Source organism: Gopherus flavomarginatus, chromosome 7 (genome assembly GCF_025201925.1).
Source record: "Gopherus flavomarginatus isolate rGopFla2 chromosome 7, rGopFla2.mat.asm, whole genome shotgun sequence".
NCBI classification, from domain to species: Eukaryota; Metazoa; Chordata; order Testudines; family Testudinidae; genus Gopherus; species Gopherus flavomarginatus.
The window spans coordinates 29,440,852-29,457,312 of NC_066623.1; the positions used below are offsets into that span (position 1 = coordinate 29,440,852).

At 41.6% G+C, this 16,461-nt stretch overlaps 1 protein-coding gene across 4 annotated transcripts in view; it reads left to right on the top strand.

The window, feature by feature from the left end:
• Nucleotides 1-16,461, top strand: part of RARS1 (arginyl-tRNA synthetase 1) — a 34,424-nt gene that overhangs the window by 14,937 nt on the left and 3,026 nt on the right. For all 4 annotated transcript variants that reach the window (XM_050962666.1, XM_050962667.1, XM_050962669.1 and 1 more), the window contains 9 exons: nt 365-476; nt 1,629-1,729; nt 5,501-5,622; nt 5,911-6,031; nt 6,363-6,492; nt 7,386-7,490; nt 8,898-9,076; nt 10,098-10,207; nt 14,055-14,160. In XM_050962666.1, coding sequence (XP_050818623.1) covers nt 365-476; nt 1,629-1,729; nt 5,501-5,622; nt 5,911-6,031; nt 6,363-6,492; nt 7,386-7,490; nt 8,898-9,076; nt 10,098-10,207; nt 14,055-14,160 — 1,086 coding nt within the window. The remainder of the gene's footprint in view (nt 1-364; nt 477-1,628; nt 1,730-5,500; nt 5,623-5,910; nt 6,032-6,362; nt 6,493-7,385; nt 7,491-8,897; nt 9,077-10,097; nt 10,208-14,054; nt 14,161-16,461) is intronic.

Sequence of the window (16,461 nt, forward strand, 5' to 3'; positions counted from 1 at the left end):
TGGTTATATTTAGACCTCTGGTGTGCATGATAAGCAAAGACAATATTTGAAACTAGCTAGTTACATATGTTGCAGTTAAATTTTTCTTTGCACTTTTCTATGTTATGAAATGTAATACCACCAGGACATCTTAAGGTGGTACCAAATTCCACAGGTTTTAGGACCAGATCTTGGCAGGGCTTTGCATATAGCACTCCTATTAACACCCATGGGAATGCCATGTATAACATGCTTACAGATCTAAGTTCTTAATATTCCACAGAGATTATTAGAAGAGAAGAATTTAGTTGGTCTCAGTGTAGTATCAACTCATTATATTTTATTTTCCATCAGGACTGTACTGAATCCTCTCATTATGTTTCAGATGCTTCCCAAAACCAGTGAACAGAAAGTGAGCCCAAGAGAAATTGCTGATAACATTTCCAGATATATTCCTGAAAATGAATACATTGAGAAGGTTGAAATCGCTGGTCCTGGTATGGTGACTCTATTGTTGTACCTTCCCAACATTTAAATTTGATGTTGCAGCTATTCTACCAAGTGGCAGTAAAGGAGACAAAATCTAGTTTGATTATTTATAAAGCTAAAAAATAGAATTAACATTTGAATTACATTCAATTTTGCCTGATTAACTTGGCAGCATAAAATCTGCTTACTAGCACTTGCATTAGAATCCGTGGGTGAAATCCTGGTCCCAGGGAGGTCAATGGGAATTTTTCCATTGGCTTTACTGCGATCAGGATTCCACCCTATAGGCTTCTAGGTTTGTCCATAGTACAAAATCACCACCAAAATTGGCACTCTTGGGAGAAAATGATTGGGCCTGGAACCCAACCCAAGCTATCCTCTCGTCCTCAAAGGAGATCGTTCCAGCTCAGAGCTAAGGCACAATGGCAGAGCAATGTGGAAAGTATGACACTGCTACTGCTCATGCTCTGAAGGAAGTGGAAGACTTCTGTCTCCTTGGCACTCACTCTGACCCCATTCATAAGCACTAAATAAAAGGAAGTATTTTGCAGATGGATGGGGAAGAGAATCTCTGTTAGCTCTGCAACTCAGTAAAATCAAAGTAGTGCCCAAATGTTCTGCAAGTCTGAATTTTTCTAAATGTGACACCGTGGTTTTAAATATATGGGAAGTGATGGCACTTACAGTAAAACCTCATGTGCATAAGTGCCTACAGGATAGCTCACTGGGACAGCTGTGAGTAATGTCACTTAGGTATACAAGTGTTTGCAAGATGTGTTTGCAAAACACCCCAAGATACGTTTTTTGTCAAATATTTCACTCTTGGGTTCACTCTTGATTACAGAAACCCCAAAAAAGGTTATATACTTAGCAGATCGTGTAGCATTTAATATGTATAGTTTAGACTTCTTTGCTTAATAGCAATTTGTTTGTGGAAAACAGTCTCTCATAACCTGGTAAATTAACTCTCTTTTTTCAGAGTGTGATCATGTTTTTTTTCCTGTTACATAAACAAAAAGTTCATTAAGATGTTCTGAAGTTAGTTTTAAATACTGTATTTTCCTTGTATCTAGGGAATTGTGAACTTTAGTACTAAACAAAATTAAATGGCTTTCAAGGATACTTTTACAGCACCAACAACCATTGTTTTTCCTCTAAAGGTTTTATTAATGTCCACTTGAGAAAGGATTTTGTGTCCAGACAACTGAGCAGTTTACTGGTGAATGGAGTTCAACCGCCGGCTATGGAAAACAGGAAAAAGGTGTGCTAGTAAACTTTCATTAAAGTCTCAGTACTGCTTTCAGTCCAATAGCAAGTGCTGATGAATGGTTCTGACCTTGAGTTTGCTTGGTATGCATGTACTTTCTTACTGAGCTTATAATGAAGCTTTTAACAAACATTCCAACCACAAATACACAGGTTATTACTATTTTAACTGTGGGCACTTTGGGGTTAGTCAGTTTGCAGCTGTTGGGGCAGCGGGGGAGACTTGGACTGACTTGGCAAGGAGATGTGGACAAAAAGCCTGAGGAGTGGAGACGGGGTTGTTAAGGGGAATGGGACATGGGTGGGGAAGAGACAGGAGAGGGACAGGTGAGAGGGAGCAGAAGGAGTCAAGCTTGGGAGGAATGGACAGAAGAACTTGTGTCCACTTGAGCACTCTCCCTTCAGAGCCTGCAATGAAACCCGAGATTCCTGAATCTCACTATTCCTTTTCTGTCAGCAAGTATCTGTACAGGCCATGAGCAAAGTGTATGTCTCATCCCCTTCTCATGTGGTCCACAAAGAGGACGTCAGAATACTATTGCTGTCAGTTACTCAGCTCAAGTGGGAGAGGTCTGTGCAGCGCATCTAAAGATTTCAGTCCTGCTCATGACTCATGTGGATGTCAGTATGATGCCATATGATGGAATTTCTTGTTTATTCAGTTTGCTGCTTTGAAAATCTAGGAAACTCCACACTCAAAAACTGTTAAAAGAAGGTTATTAAGGTTGCAAAGTCAAGTATTCAGAAGTGAAGAAATGCCAGAATTAAGGTTGCCTGTGCAATTGAATGCTGCCTTGAGAACTGGATTCTATCCCGGCCTGTTCCAGGGTTGTAGTTGTGATGCTAGGAAATTCATTTGTATCAGACTTTTCACAGGTGGGCACTAATGCATGTTCTTTATTTTCTGAGTGCCTGGAATGAGACCCTGGGTCTGATTTGCAGTAGTGCCAAGCACTCTCAGCTAAAAATGAATTCAGTGGGAGCTGTGCTTTGAATATATAAAGTTTTGTATAATGTTGTGTGTGCTGAAATGTCACGTCCTAGTTGGGCACTCAAAATTAGTGGAAACTTTTAATCTTAATCTCTCTATGCCTCAATTCTCCATCTGTAAAATGGGAATAATATCCCCTCCTTGCACATGGGTGTGGTGAAAATTGTTTGTGAAGCACTCAAATGCTATTGGGATAGGCACCATCGAAAATCCCATGAGGAAATTACAGTTGGTTTGACTAATGTGCAACAGATAAGGCATAAGGTCACACGTTGAACAATGAGAAAACAAAATATTGGATATCTTCTCATTAAATGAGCACTATCCATCCTGTGCACTGAATGAAGCAGGGATCCTGTATGTCATAATTAGGGCTGTTGATTAATTGCAGTTAACTCACATGCTTAACTCAAAAAAAAATAAAAACCCCACCATGATTAATTGCACAGTTAAACAATATGTTTAACAGATGTTAAACAATTGAAATTTATTAAATATTTTGGATGTTTTTCTACATTTTCAGATACATCAATTTCAATTACCGATCAGAATATGAAATGTACAGTATTCACTTTATACTATTTTTATTACAAATATTTGCACTGTAAAAATGATAAACAAAAGAAATTGTATTTTTCAATTCACCTCATACAAGTAAAGTAGTGCAATCTCTTTATCATGAAGGTGCAACTTACAATGTGTTTTTTGTTACATAACTGCAGTCAAAAACAAAACAATTAAAACTTTAACAATGTAAAACTTTAGAGCCTACAAGTGCACTCAGTCCTACTTGTCCAGCCAATCTCTAAGACAAACAAGTTTGTTTACATTTACAGGAGATAATGCTGCCCACTTCTTAATTACAATTTAACCTGAAAGTGAGAACAGATGTTCACATGGCACTGTTGTAGCTGTCGTTGCAAGAAAAATTTATGTGCCAGATGTGCTAAAGTTTCATATGCTCTTCATGCTTTGGCCATCGTTCCAGAGGACATGCTTCCATGCTGATGACACTCGTTAAAAAAAAAATTTGTTAATTAAATTTGTGACTGAACTCCTTGGGGGAGAATTTTATGTCTCTTGTTCTGTTTTACCCACATTCTGCCATATAGTTCATGTTATGGCAGTCTCGGATGATGACCCAGCACATGTTGTTCGTTTTGAAAACACTTCTACTGCAAATTTTACAAAATGCAAAGTTACCAATGTGCAATTTCTAAAGATAGCTACAGCAGTCGATCCAAGATTTAAGAATCCGAAGTGCCTTCCAAAATCTGAGAGGGACGAGGTGTGGAGCATGCTTTGAGAAGTCTTAAAAGAGCAACACTCTGATGCGGAAACTACAGAACCCAAACCACAAAAAGAAAATCAACCTTCTGCTGGTGGCATCTGACTCAGATGATGAAAATGAACATGCATCAGTCTGCACTACTTTGGATCGTTAATGAGCAGAACCCATCATCAGCATGGACACATGTTCTCTGGAATGGTGGTTGAAGCATCAAGAGACACACTTATGTGCCAGATGAAGATTCATGTCTTGTGATGCCAGCTACAATGCCTGTTCTCACTTTCAGGTGACATTGTAATTAAGAAGTCAGCAGCCTTATCTCCCGTAAATGTAAACAAACTTGTTTATCTGAGTGATTGGCCGAACAAGAAGTCGGACTGAGTGGATATGTAGGTACTAAAGTTTTTTACATTGTTTTTTTTTTTTTAATGCAGTTTTTTTTGTACATAAGTCTATGTTTATAAGTTCAACTTTCATGATAGAGATTGCACTACAGTACTTGTATTAGGTGAATTGAAAAATACTACTACTTTTGTTTTTTACAATGCAAATGTTTGTAATAAAAATAGATATAAAGTGAGCACTGTACACTTTGTATTCTCTGTTGTAATTAAAATCAATGTATTTGAAAGTGTAGAAAACATCTAATAATTAAATAAATGCTATTCTATTATTGTTTAACAGTGCGATTAATCGCAATTAAATTCTTAATTGCTTGACAGCTCCAGTCATTATGTAATTAAAATCTGTGTCGTAATGTAAATGCACACTGAGTCTGACCTCAGACCTAGCATTTCCTGATTTCTGACTACTTGACTTTGCAACATTAATAATTTTCTTTTAACGTAGTTTTTATATGCAATATATGTATAAAATCTCTGTACATCCTTCTTGTTTGTTAAATGATCCTCTTTTACATAGCATTGTATAAGTTTCCTGGGGGTACAGGGGTCTGTGCCAATGGATCTGATTTTCAGGATTGGGCCTAAAAAGGGTGTGTTTTGCTCTGAATTGTTTGCTGGAGTTTGGAGCTAAAAGCCACATTTAGAGTTTGACGTGCCAGGTCATTAGGTGGTTATTCTATTTTTTTAAATCTATCCTATGCTGTGTAAAGGAGGAACATTTATTTTTAATTACTAAAGATTTGTTTGTAGAGTGTAAGTAGGGATGCAGATAATTTTCATAGGCAAAAATATGATGTAGTCAGAAGAGTTCTAGACATTTAGAGCCAGATTTTCAAATCAGCACCAAACTGTAAAATGTCTGCAGTTATACACATGCAGAAAATTGAGCTTGCCCAAATGGCCAGTTGTAATTGACCATTTGCCACATGCAAATACATCACTTGTGTATGCAGTCATGATGACTGCGCGTATCCATGAGGCACGTATCCACAACTTTGAAAATCTCACCCTGAGAGCAGGACGTCGTACAGTGCGGCATTTAATAATGTTTCTCCCTCTTCATTTGTTGCCCTGTCCAAGGTGGTGGTTGACTTCTCTTCCCCTAACATTGCCAAAGAGATGCATGTTGGTCACCTGCGCTCGACTATTATTGGAGACAGCATGTGCCGTCTGTTTGAGTTTGTGGGCTATGATGTTCTGAGGTGAGCAGTGCTGGACTTGGGACACAAGTTTGTTCATCTCGATTTGTACAAGTGCACCAATGATGCCTGGCTGTATGTTCTAGCCACCCTTGGTATAACTTAAAAATGCATTGTAACTAATACTGTGAGTGTAGAAGCACAGTTTGGTATTACCCCCACATCCCCCAGCAAGCCATGTGACTGAAAAGCTCTAATCACCCTTCCCTCGCCAACAATGTTCAGCCTGTTTTAGTTCTGCTTTCTTGTATGATGCATAATTTTGTTTTGCACTCTCTAATTGTTGTCCAGGTTAAACCATTTAGGAGATTGGGGCACCCAGTTTGGAATGCTCATTGCTCACCTCCAAGATAAATTTCCAGATTTCCTGACTGTTTCACCCCCCATTGGGGATCTCCAAGCTTTTTACAAGGTATTTTAGCTAATATGTCCACTTGTTCTCCTCTTACTTTTAAGCGAAGCAATAATTCAGAACTGTTGTGAATTATCAGTATAACATAGTTGAAACAAAATGAATTTTAACTGAGTTTGTTAAAGAAGTAAAGAATTTCTTATTGTAGTTTATGAAATACAGGTATCTGGTCTCAGAAATTGTATACTGGTTTAATAAAAGTAATTTTTTACCCTGTCCATTAAGCCACACTGCTTTCCTTCCACTAAATAAAAAATTGCTTTAAAGTGTCATAAATACTGATTTGCATAGGAGAGAAAAGATTTTTTCTTACGTATGGTTTTTAACCTAGGAATCCAAACGGAGATTTGACACAGAGGAAGAATTTAAGAAGCGAGCCTATCAGTGTGTGGTGCTACTACAGAGCAAAAGTCCAGACTTCATTAAAGCATGGAAACTGATTTGTGATGTATCTCGGAAAGGTAACAGTTAAAATTAGTGCCTCTTTCTTTAAACCACTGTTTGTTTTAAGTGGATCGTTTTATGTTGATCTGAGACACAAGTTATTCGTTAGGATAAAAAGGAGCAATATGGCTGAGGAAGGTTTGCGCCATAGAACTCCACCATACATATCAGAGTAGGATGCAGAATTCACTTAAAATGAATACAGCACTTGAAAATCCTAGGATCTTCCCCAAACAGGTTTATGGGTCTTGCCCTTAATACTGTCCGGAAAAGTGGTTTTGAAGACTTAGCACCAATGACATTAGCACCAATGTAGAGTGACATCTAAGTATTAATGCTGATTGATGCTTAACAACTATCTAATATTAGTAACAATTGATCATTTCCAAACAAAATGTCTGACCTTCATTCTTTCCTGCACCTCTGTTTAACGACCTGTGTTTCAGAAGCAGACAGAGAGAAACCCTTCATCTCTTTCTGACAGCTTGTTGAAGTGTTTGCTGTGGCCGGTTTTTTTTATTAAATGTTGCTTACCTCTGTAATATGGCATTCTGTCCAGTCTGGCTCAGAAATTGAAGGTTTTGCAATATTGCCTTAGTATCTGAGTGCTTCCCAGTCACTGATGAATTCAGCCTCACCCCCCTGAGGTAAGGAAGTACAGTAACTCCATTTTACAGATGGGACGTGAGGCACAGAAAACAGGTGACATGCCCATGGTCACAGATTGCAAGAGAGCTGGAACTGAACCCAGATCTCTTGGTTCCCAGGCTAAAGGCTTAGCCTCAGGATCATCTTTCCTCTCATTTAAGCCATATTTTAAGGGGCCTATTTGCTTCGAGTCTTAAACACAATCAGTCAAAATCTTGTGTGTGTAATTTTTTTTATAGTTCTCTCTGTTTTCTCTACGCAGAGTTCCAAAAAATCTATGACTGCTTGGACGTTAAACTAATAGAGAGAGGGGAATCATACTACCAAGACAAGATGAAAGATATTGTGCAAGAATTTGAAGAAAGAGGTAACATGTTCCTTAACATTGTCAAAAAATCAACAATTGTCCAGTCAACACTTTTTTTTTTTCAGTTTGAGAGAGAGTTAATTTCTACTAGTTTGTTTAGAGACACTTTCAAGACTGATGTTCCCCAGATTAGACACTGCCTTTCATCCTCTCTTGTCCTTTCCCTCCAGTATATTTTTGACTAGAAAATGCTCTCCTGCTGAGTGACGCAGGCTATTACTCTTATTTTTGTTGTTCAGAAAGGTCTGGGAATTTGGGGCCCTGATGCAAAAATGCATTAGGAGTGTGTTGGATTTATATCAGGAATTACCAGGAGCTAGAATGTGACATTACACATATTTATGTTCGGTACAGTTAAGCTAGTCAAGTAACACTGTAACATCGAGATGCACCAGCACCTTAGATTGGCCCTAATCACTGGGGGAAATTCTTTCCGTAGTAAAACTTCCGAGAGCCTATTCTGGCTAGGTTGGGGTCCTGTGACACAAAAACCATTGTGAAGTGATGAATGCACTCAATTCCCATCGACTTTATTATTGTCATGAGAGAAAATGGGGCACAAATAATTTACAGGCCCCCTCTCCTAAAGATTGCCTTCACCGATTTCTCCCTAGTCTTAGCAATACTTAATCTCTGTCCATCCATAGGCCCCAGCTAGCCACACTTATAGGTCGCTTTTGAAAACCACTGTGTTATTGATTGCAGTTGGTTTCCACATGTTGCCTCTTTTGGGGTGTTTTTTTCCTTTCAAATCTCTCACTTCCCAAACGCCCTCTTCACTGTTGCACTAGTACATCAGCATACCAACTTACAATGGTTTTAAAATCAAGCTAGAACTCTCTTAATAATAGCCTATTATTTCACTAGCAAAACTAGGTTTGTATAAATCTGTGCTCTCTTTGCAAATTATGATTGGTGGTGTGTGTTTGTTTTTAAGGAATCAAGCATTTAATGTGATCTGCACAAAATAGGTAGAGTTGTCTTTCAAGAATGTGAATAGATAGGAGCAACTGGTTTTCACAAGCTTTAGAGCAGTGTTTCCCAAACTTGGACGTCACTTGTGTAGGGAAAGCCCCTGGCGGGCCAGGCTGGTTTGTTTACCTGCTGCGTCCGCAGCTTCGGCCGATCGCGGCTCCCACTGGCCTCAGCCCGCACTGCTTCCAGCAGCTCCCATTGGCCTGGAGCAGCGAACTGTGGCCGGTGAGAGCCGCAATCAGCTGAACCTATGAACGTGGCAGGTAAACAAACCAGCCTGGCCCGCCAGGGGCTTTCCCTACGCAAGCGGCATCCCAAGTTTGGGAAACATTGCTTCAGAGCATTATCACTTTTTACATGTAGCATCTAACAACGTGCATATTTCTTCAAATCTCTCCTGAATGCTTACCTTCAAATGACGTCTTTCCCTAGGATTTGTACAGATGGATGACGGGCGGAAGATTGTGTTTGTCCCAGGAGGCTCTGTTCCTTTAACAATCATGAAGTCAGATGGAGGTTTCACATATGATACATCTGACTTAGCTGCTCTTAAGCAAAGGCTATTTGAGGAAAAGGCTGATATCATTGTTTATGTAGTGGATAGTGGACAGGTGAGTACCCAGACCTCTGCTTTGTTGTTCAGTCAGTCACTAGATACTGCTCTAGCCTAGAGGACAGGGGCTAAGAAGGTGTTATGACATGATGATTATTTATTGGCCCTTATGTGAAATTATTTGATAGTTACCATCCAGTTCCTGCTGGGCTGTGCTGGGCCATCCAGAGGTGGGGGGCAAGTGGGGCGATTTGCCCTAGGCCTCGCAGGGGCCCTGCGATCCCTGGGCGGGCAGCGGTCCAGATCTTGGGCGGTAGGAGACCCTTCAGTCACTCTGGGTCTTCGGCGGCATTTCGGTGGCGGGGGGCCCTTCACTGCTGCTGAAGACAAGGAGCGACTGAAGGGCCCCCTGCTGCCGAAATGCCGCCGAAGACCCGGACCGCCACCAGGTGAGTACAAGCGCTGCAGCTCTCCTGCTTTGCCCTAGGCCCCCTGAATCCTCTGAACGGCCCTGGGACTGTGAGCCAATCACAGAATTCGCCACCACAGTTTAAACTCATGATGATCTCAGCAGAGCCCAAGGATTTAACATTCGGGGAAACTAAACCATCTGCACATCTAGGTCAGTGCTGAATCTGAATGGCTGGAGAGAGTGATAAATCTGCACTGTCACTGCTCATGCATTGCCTTATCTGTGGAGTCTTCAGAGCTGTCCATTGAGTACCTTTCACCAGCATTTACATTCACTTAAATGGGAACTGTAAAATGCAGGCAGTGGTGATGTACTTGTCACACTCTCTTATATTGAGAATTGGGGAGGGATCTTTAAAAGTATCAGGCATTGATACTTTCTGAAAATCAGAATAGTCTGTAGAAACTGATGACAGTAGTGGTTCTTCATTACAAGTGTCCTGTGCAATGAGTCTAAAGGTGATCAGTTAAGGGAAGCTTTCTTTTTCCTTGTAATAGCACTCTTGGTACAAAAGCCTTTTACAGTATTTATACCAGACTCTTAATGGGAAAAAGACAATTGGAAAATGCACCTGACAACTGCTTTTTATTTTCCTATTCCTTTGCAGTCCGTGCACCTGCAGACAGTATTCGCAGCAGGTCAGATGATTGGCTGGTATGACCCTGCCGTGACCAGAGTAGTCCATGCTGCATTTGGAGTGGTCCTGGGAGAAGATAAGTAAGTTAAATGAATCGCCCATTTCGTGGTACATTTAATGGATGCTGTGATTATACTCTGTCAGGCTGTCTCAGTATCAGACAACACAAAAAGAAAAGAAGTCAGATCATATTGCAGTTTTCAGGGTCAGATTCCAGTAGACCCTGAAATATGTTTGAGACATATTCTTGTATGAGGACCTAACAAACCAGGAAGAATTAGTAGGGGAAGCAAAAGTGGATGGGAACCTGGGAGGCAGTTACCATGAGATGGTCGAGTTCAGGATCCTGACACAAGGAGGAAAGGAGAGCAGCAGAATACGGACCCTGGACTTCAGAAAAGCAGCCTTTGACTCCCTCAGGGAACTGATAGGCAGGATTCCCAGGAGAATAACATGGGGGGGAAAGGAGTCCAGGACAGCTGGCTGTATTTTAAAAAATCCTTATTGAGGTTGCAGGAATAAACCATCCTAATATGTAGAAAGAATAGTAAATATGGCAGGTGACCAGCTTGGCTTAACAGTGTAATCCTTGCTGATCTTAAACACAAAAAAGAAGCTTACAAGAGGCGGAAGATTGGACAGATGACCAGGGAGGAGTAACACTATTGCTCAGGCATGGAGGAGTGAAATCAGGAAGGCCAAATCACACTTGGAGTTGCAGCTAGCAAGAGATGTTAAGAGTAACAAGACGGGTTTCTTCGGGTATGTTAGCAACAAGAAAAAAGTCAAGCAAAGTGTGGCCCTTTTCTGAATGAGGGAGGCAACCTAGTGACAGAGGATGTAGAAAAAGCTAATGTACTCAATGCTTTTTTTGCCTCTGTCTTCACAAACAAGGTCAGCTCCCAGACTACTGCACTGGGCAGCACAGTATGGGGAGGAGGTGACCAGCCCCCTATGGAGAAAGAAGTGGCTAGGGACTATTTAGAAAAACTGGACGAGCACAAGTCCATGGGGCCGAATGCATGGCATCCGAGGGAGCTAAAGGAGTTGGCAGATGTGATTGCAGAGCCATTGGCCATTATCTTTGAAAACTCATGAGGATCAGGGGAGGTCCATGATGACTGGAAAAAGGCTAATGTAGTGCCCATCTTTAAAAAAGAGAAGGAGGAGGGTCCGGGGAACTATAAGCCAGTCAGTCTCACCTTAGTCCCTGGAAAAATCGTGGAGCAAGTCCTCAAGGAATCAATTCTGAAGCACTTAGAGAAGAGGAAAGTGATCAGGAACAGTCAGCATGGATTCACCAAGGGCAAGTCATGCCTGACTAACCTAATTGCCTTCTATGAGGAGATAACTGGGTCTGTGGATGAGGGGAAAGCAGTGGATGTGTTGTTATTCCTTTACCTTAGCAAAGCTTTTGATACTGTCTCCTACAGTATTCTTGCCAGCAAGTTAAAGTAGTGTGGGCTGGATGAATGGACTATAAGGTGGATAGGAAGCTGGCTAGATCCTCAGTCTCAACGGGTAGTGATCAATGGCTCCATGTCTAGTTGGTAGCTGGTTTCAAGACCCCAAGGGTCGATCCTGGGGCCTGTTTTGTTCAATATCTTCATTAATGATCTGGAGGATGGCGTGGACTGCACTCTCAGCAAGTTTGCAGATGTCACTAAACTGGGAGGAGTGGTAGATACGCTGGAGGGTAGGGATAGGATACAGAGGGACCTAGACAAATTAGAGGATTGGGCCAGAAGAAACCTGATGAAGTTCAGCAAGGACAAGTGCAGAGTCCTGCACTTAGGACGGAAGAATCCCATTCACTGTTACAGACTTAGGGATCGAATGGCTAGGAAGCAGTTCTGCAGAAAAGGACCTAGGGGTTACAGTGGACGAGAAGCTGGATATGAGCCCAGAAGGCTAATGGCATTTTGGGCTGTATAAGTAGGGGCATTGCCAGCAGATCGAGGGATGTGATCATTCCCCTCTATTCAACATTGGTGAGGCCTCCTCTGGAGTACTGTGTCCAGTTTTGAGCCCCACACTACAAGAAGGATGTGGAAAAATTGGAAAGAGTCCAGCGAAGGGCAACAAAAATGATTAGGGGGCTGAAGCACATGACTTATGAGGAGAGGCTGAGGGAACTGGGATTGTTTAGTCTGCAGAAGAGAAGAATGAGGGGGGATTTGATAGCTGCTTTCAACTATCTGAAAGGGGGTTCCAAAGAGGATGGATTTAGACTGTTTTCAGTGGTACCAGGTGACAGAACAAGGAGTAATGGTCTCAGGTAACAGTGAGGGAAGTTTAGGTTGGGTATTAGAAAAAACTTTTTCACTAGGAGGGTTTTGAAGCACTGGAATGGGTTACCTAGGGACATGGTGAAATCGCCTTCCTCAGAGGTTTTTAAGGTCACTCTTGGCAAAGCCCTGGCTGGGATGATTTAGTTGGGAATTGGTCCTGCTTTGAGCAGAGAGTTGGACTAGATGACCTCCTGAGGTCCCTTCCAACCCTGATATTCTATGAAAATGCAAATATCACACAAGTACTTGCATTTTGAAAATTTACTTTACATGTTGACATCTAAAATAATGAAGCAATAAAGTTCACTTATTAATGTCTGCTGTGACTGTCTTTCCATATATTCTGTTACTATTCTGTAAAAGTGCACAATTTTTCTGGAATCTAAACAGATCAAGTTTCTGGGGTGTTTTTTTTTAAAGCCACCTCTTTCCATCCCAAACCAACTACCTCTGCCCTGTTTTCATTTGAGAAAATTCTATCTTAAAAAAAACAGATTTCTTGTAAATGAAGTTAATGTATGTCTAAATTAACATTGCAGACCAATGTTTCATTATTCGTTGGTAAAGTAACTGCAAAATAAGAAATCTGAATTTATTTTCCATAAGAGCAATATTTTATATATTACCCTGGCTCAATCATACTGCCTAGACTGTGGGTTTAGATTGCATATTGTTTGACAAGATTATTCTGTCTACTCCATAGCAAATGTGTTTATAGCTTGTGTTTCTGTTTTGATAATTGGGAACACCTTAACCGCAGAATTGTCCTGTAGAATTCTCTCTGTGAAGGGGATATATAGCTAGTTAGGCATTTTTTTTACAATCCTGTTTTATCCTTTTGCTACAAATAGAAGTATATGTGGCCCACAAGAATCACAAACTAATTCCAGTATGGCTTGAAATTCCATGTCTGTTTTTCACAGCTTCACATTGCAGTATTGTGACTCTGTGTCACAAGGAACATATCACATAGCATGTTCAAGTGTTGTACTGTGGGTCGGTGCGACTCCACTCTAAGTTATGTTCTCTGTCTCCCTCTTTGTGGTTGGTGAAGGGATGGTTTTCGTTTCTCCTTCGCCTCTCCCATCTCCCTTGGCTGCATGGATATTGAAAGGGATCCCAATGCCCCTGTCTCTAGGCCAGATACTTAGTACTCCATCTCAAGCTCCTCTTGCTTGGTAGGTATTACTGCAATCAGACCTATGCATTCTGCAAGAGCTACATGTAGCTGAGAGTCCACACGCTGTCTCCTTGCTATTGCTTTTCACTATTAAAATAGGGGGAAATATTTTGAGCTGTTTTCCTGACAATTGTTGTTGCTCTGATGGTACAGTAGAACTGTCCTACACATATGACTGACACCCTGACCAGCCAATTGTAAACCTTCTTTTCTCCAATTAGTTTTATTACAGTTCCCATCCGCCCTTATAGATGCACCAGTTTGATGCCTGTTTTATACATTTAACTCAGGGGTGGAGGCCATTGGAATGTGCAGCTGACTCTACTGGACTATTGAGAAATGTGGGCCACTCAAGTAATTGTAAGATTTAATTCTGCAGGGGCTTGTATATAGTGCTGATTGTGACCCGTGGGGTTTCTGTTGAGCCAGGCAGGATTTTTGTCTATGTGCTTTCAGGAAAAAGTTCAAAACTCGTTCAGGGGAAACAGTGCGGCTCATTGAGCTACTGGAAGAGGGGCTGAAACGATCAATGGACAAACTGAAGGACAAAGAGCGTGACAAGGTAATTGTGATGGCTTACTTTCCTTCTTGGAAACAAGTATGTAGTGAGTTTCATCATGTACTGGCTGCTTCTGTATAATGGGTCCAAGGGGAATATATACAGAGCAAGACTTTTCCCTCTATCACGTTGCTCACTTGGCTTATTTTCAGTGTTACCATTCTACTGCATGTTGTGATTAGCAAGCAGCTGTGTTCTAGGGCCTGGAATTGTTCTTGACACCAGTAGGAGAGACTCTCCTCCTCTGAAGCTCTTACATTTCCCTGTACTGTGGAGAAGACACTGATGCTAATTCCTAATGGATTTAGTGCAATTCTGGGTTAATCATAGCTCATTTGAACGGTCAGGATTGCACTGCAGGCAAAGCCTCAGCAGTGGCTGGACCTTGTAGTTTTGAAACATGCAGTGTCTGGGGGCTTGTCTGCATGGGGAAGGGGAAGTTAGTGGGCAGGCAGCTAAGGTGTGAATTGAAAGCACACTAGCTACTCTGCATTTACTCCCTGTGGGGACATGCTGAATGCCCTCGGGCAGTTTAACTTAATGCATTTCTCAAATGCCTTAAGCTACTATGCAAGAAGGCTCCCTTACTGTGCACAGTAAGAAGGTCCACATGTGTGCACTAGGTACTCTGCACTCGCTACTGTCAGCTTTTTCCCTTTGGAATATTTATTGCACAGTTGAATCCAGGAGAATAAATTAGGATGGGTGAGATATGAGCTAGGTTTAGAAGGGGGCAGGGTGTGAGATGAGTAGGAGAGGCAGAGCCAGCAAACGGGCAGTTGAGGTTGATAAGCAACTCCAGGACTTGATCCTGTTGTTTGGGACAGAAATTCTCTTGCCAGCAATAGGTGGGGGAGATTAGTTAGATGAGGAGATGTCACAGGCCATAGAAGAGCAGGAGCAAAGATCGATACACTAAAAATTAAAATGAACGTTCAGTCCACCAAGAACCCCATCTTAGCACTCGCAGAGCTGCTATACCAGTGTCAGCAGTGGCCACCTGGTGGAAACAATTTTAAAAAAGAGTTGAGGCAGGTCTGAGTGAGAGAAGTTCCTGCATTGTAAAACAGCGTTAAATCTCCACTATATGCTGGTGAGATGCAGTGGGGGGAACAGCTGATTTCTTAAAGGTCCAGCAGGTGGTGGTAGAATACAGGGGGTATCCGTGTTAGTCTGTATCCACAAAAACAACAAAGAGTCCAGTGGCACCTTAAAGACTAACAGATTTATTTGGGCATAAGCTTTCCTGGGTAAAAAACCTCACGAAATCCTATACCCAAATAAATCTGTTAGTCTTTAAGGTGCTACCAGACTCCTTGGTTTTTTGGTAGAATACAGAACACTCAATGCAGTTTTCCATACTGTGCAGCCTTTGTTGCCTCATTGAGCAAGGATGTATGTTGAGACAGTGAACTTGATTCACTTGCTTTGATGTGAGCTCCAATATGGCTCAAACCTTTCCTCTCTCTGGATTGGCTCTGTGGCATATCTACTGGAATCTCTGCATGATTAAACTCCTATGGGCTGTAGCTAGTTGTTTGCTAAGTTGTTGGAATTAAAGCAGGTCACACATGAGACTCCATGATCACAAAGTATAGAATTCTATCAGTGCCTGAACTGTGGACAAGTCACCCTCTAATTTCAGCATGAGTGATCCTGTGTTAGAACCAGGGCTTTGGAGCGGAGCCCAGAGCTGGAGCACGGACCAGTAGGTTTTTGCCTGGAGCCGGAGTGGAGCAATTCAGAAATTTGATTGCTCCAAATCACTAGTTACAACAGCCTCAAAATAGCTTCAAAAATGTATAGGACGGCAGTTTGCTCTTGCATAGCCTTCAGCTGTGTCGCCTTGTTACATATTGTATTCCACTATGTGAGATGATCTAATTGTGAAGAGATCCTCGTTTTCTGGAACATAAGTCAGAACTTTCAGACCATTCTGTTATGCTGATGGGGGAAGAAGGATGAATATAGAATATAGGAGATCATGCTAAACTGTTCCTATACCTCTCTGAGGTCAGTCAGACTGGGGCAGAATACTGATTTATAGTTACATGGCATTTCCTGCCTTCCAGAGCACTTTACCAACAGTGCAACTTCACCACTAATTAGGTGGGGGGCCACAACCAGCTGACATTTTGGTTAAAGGCACTGGGCCCAACCACTAATTTTGCTGTCCATGCACACACGACAGGGCCCCAGTTTTAAGTGGCACAGGAACAAAATCTGCCTGGGACTTCTTTGGCAGCAGGAACTATTGCGCCAATCCTGCTGTGTTTCCTATCTTATAGAGCTGGAAGGGACCTT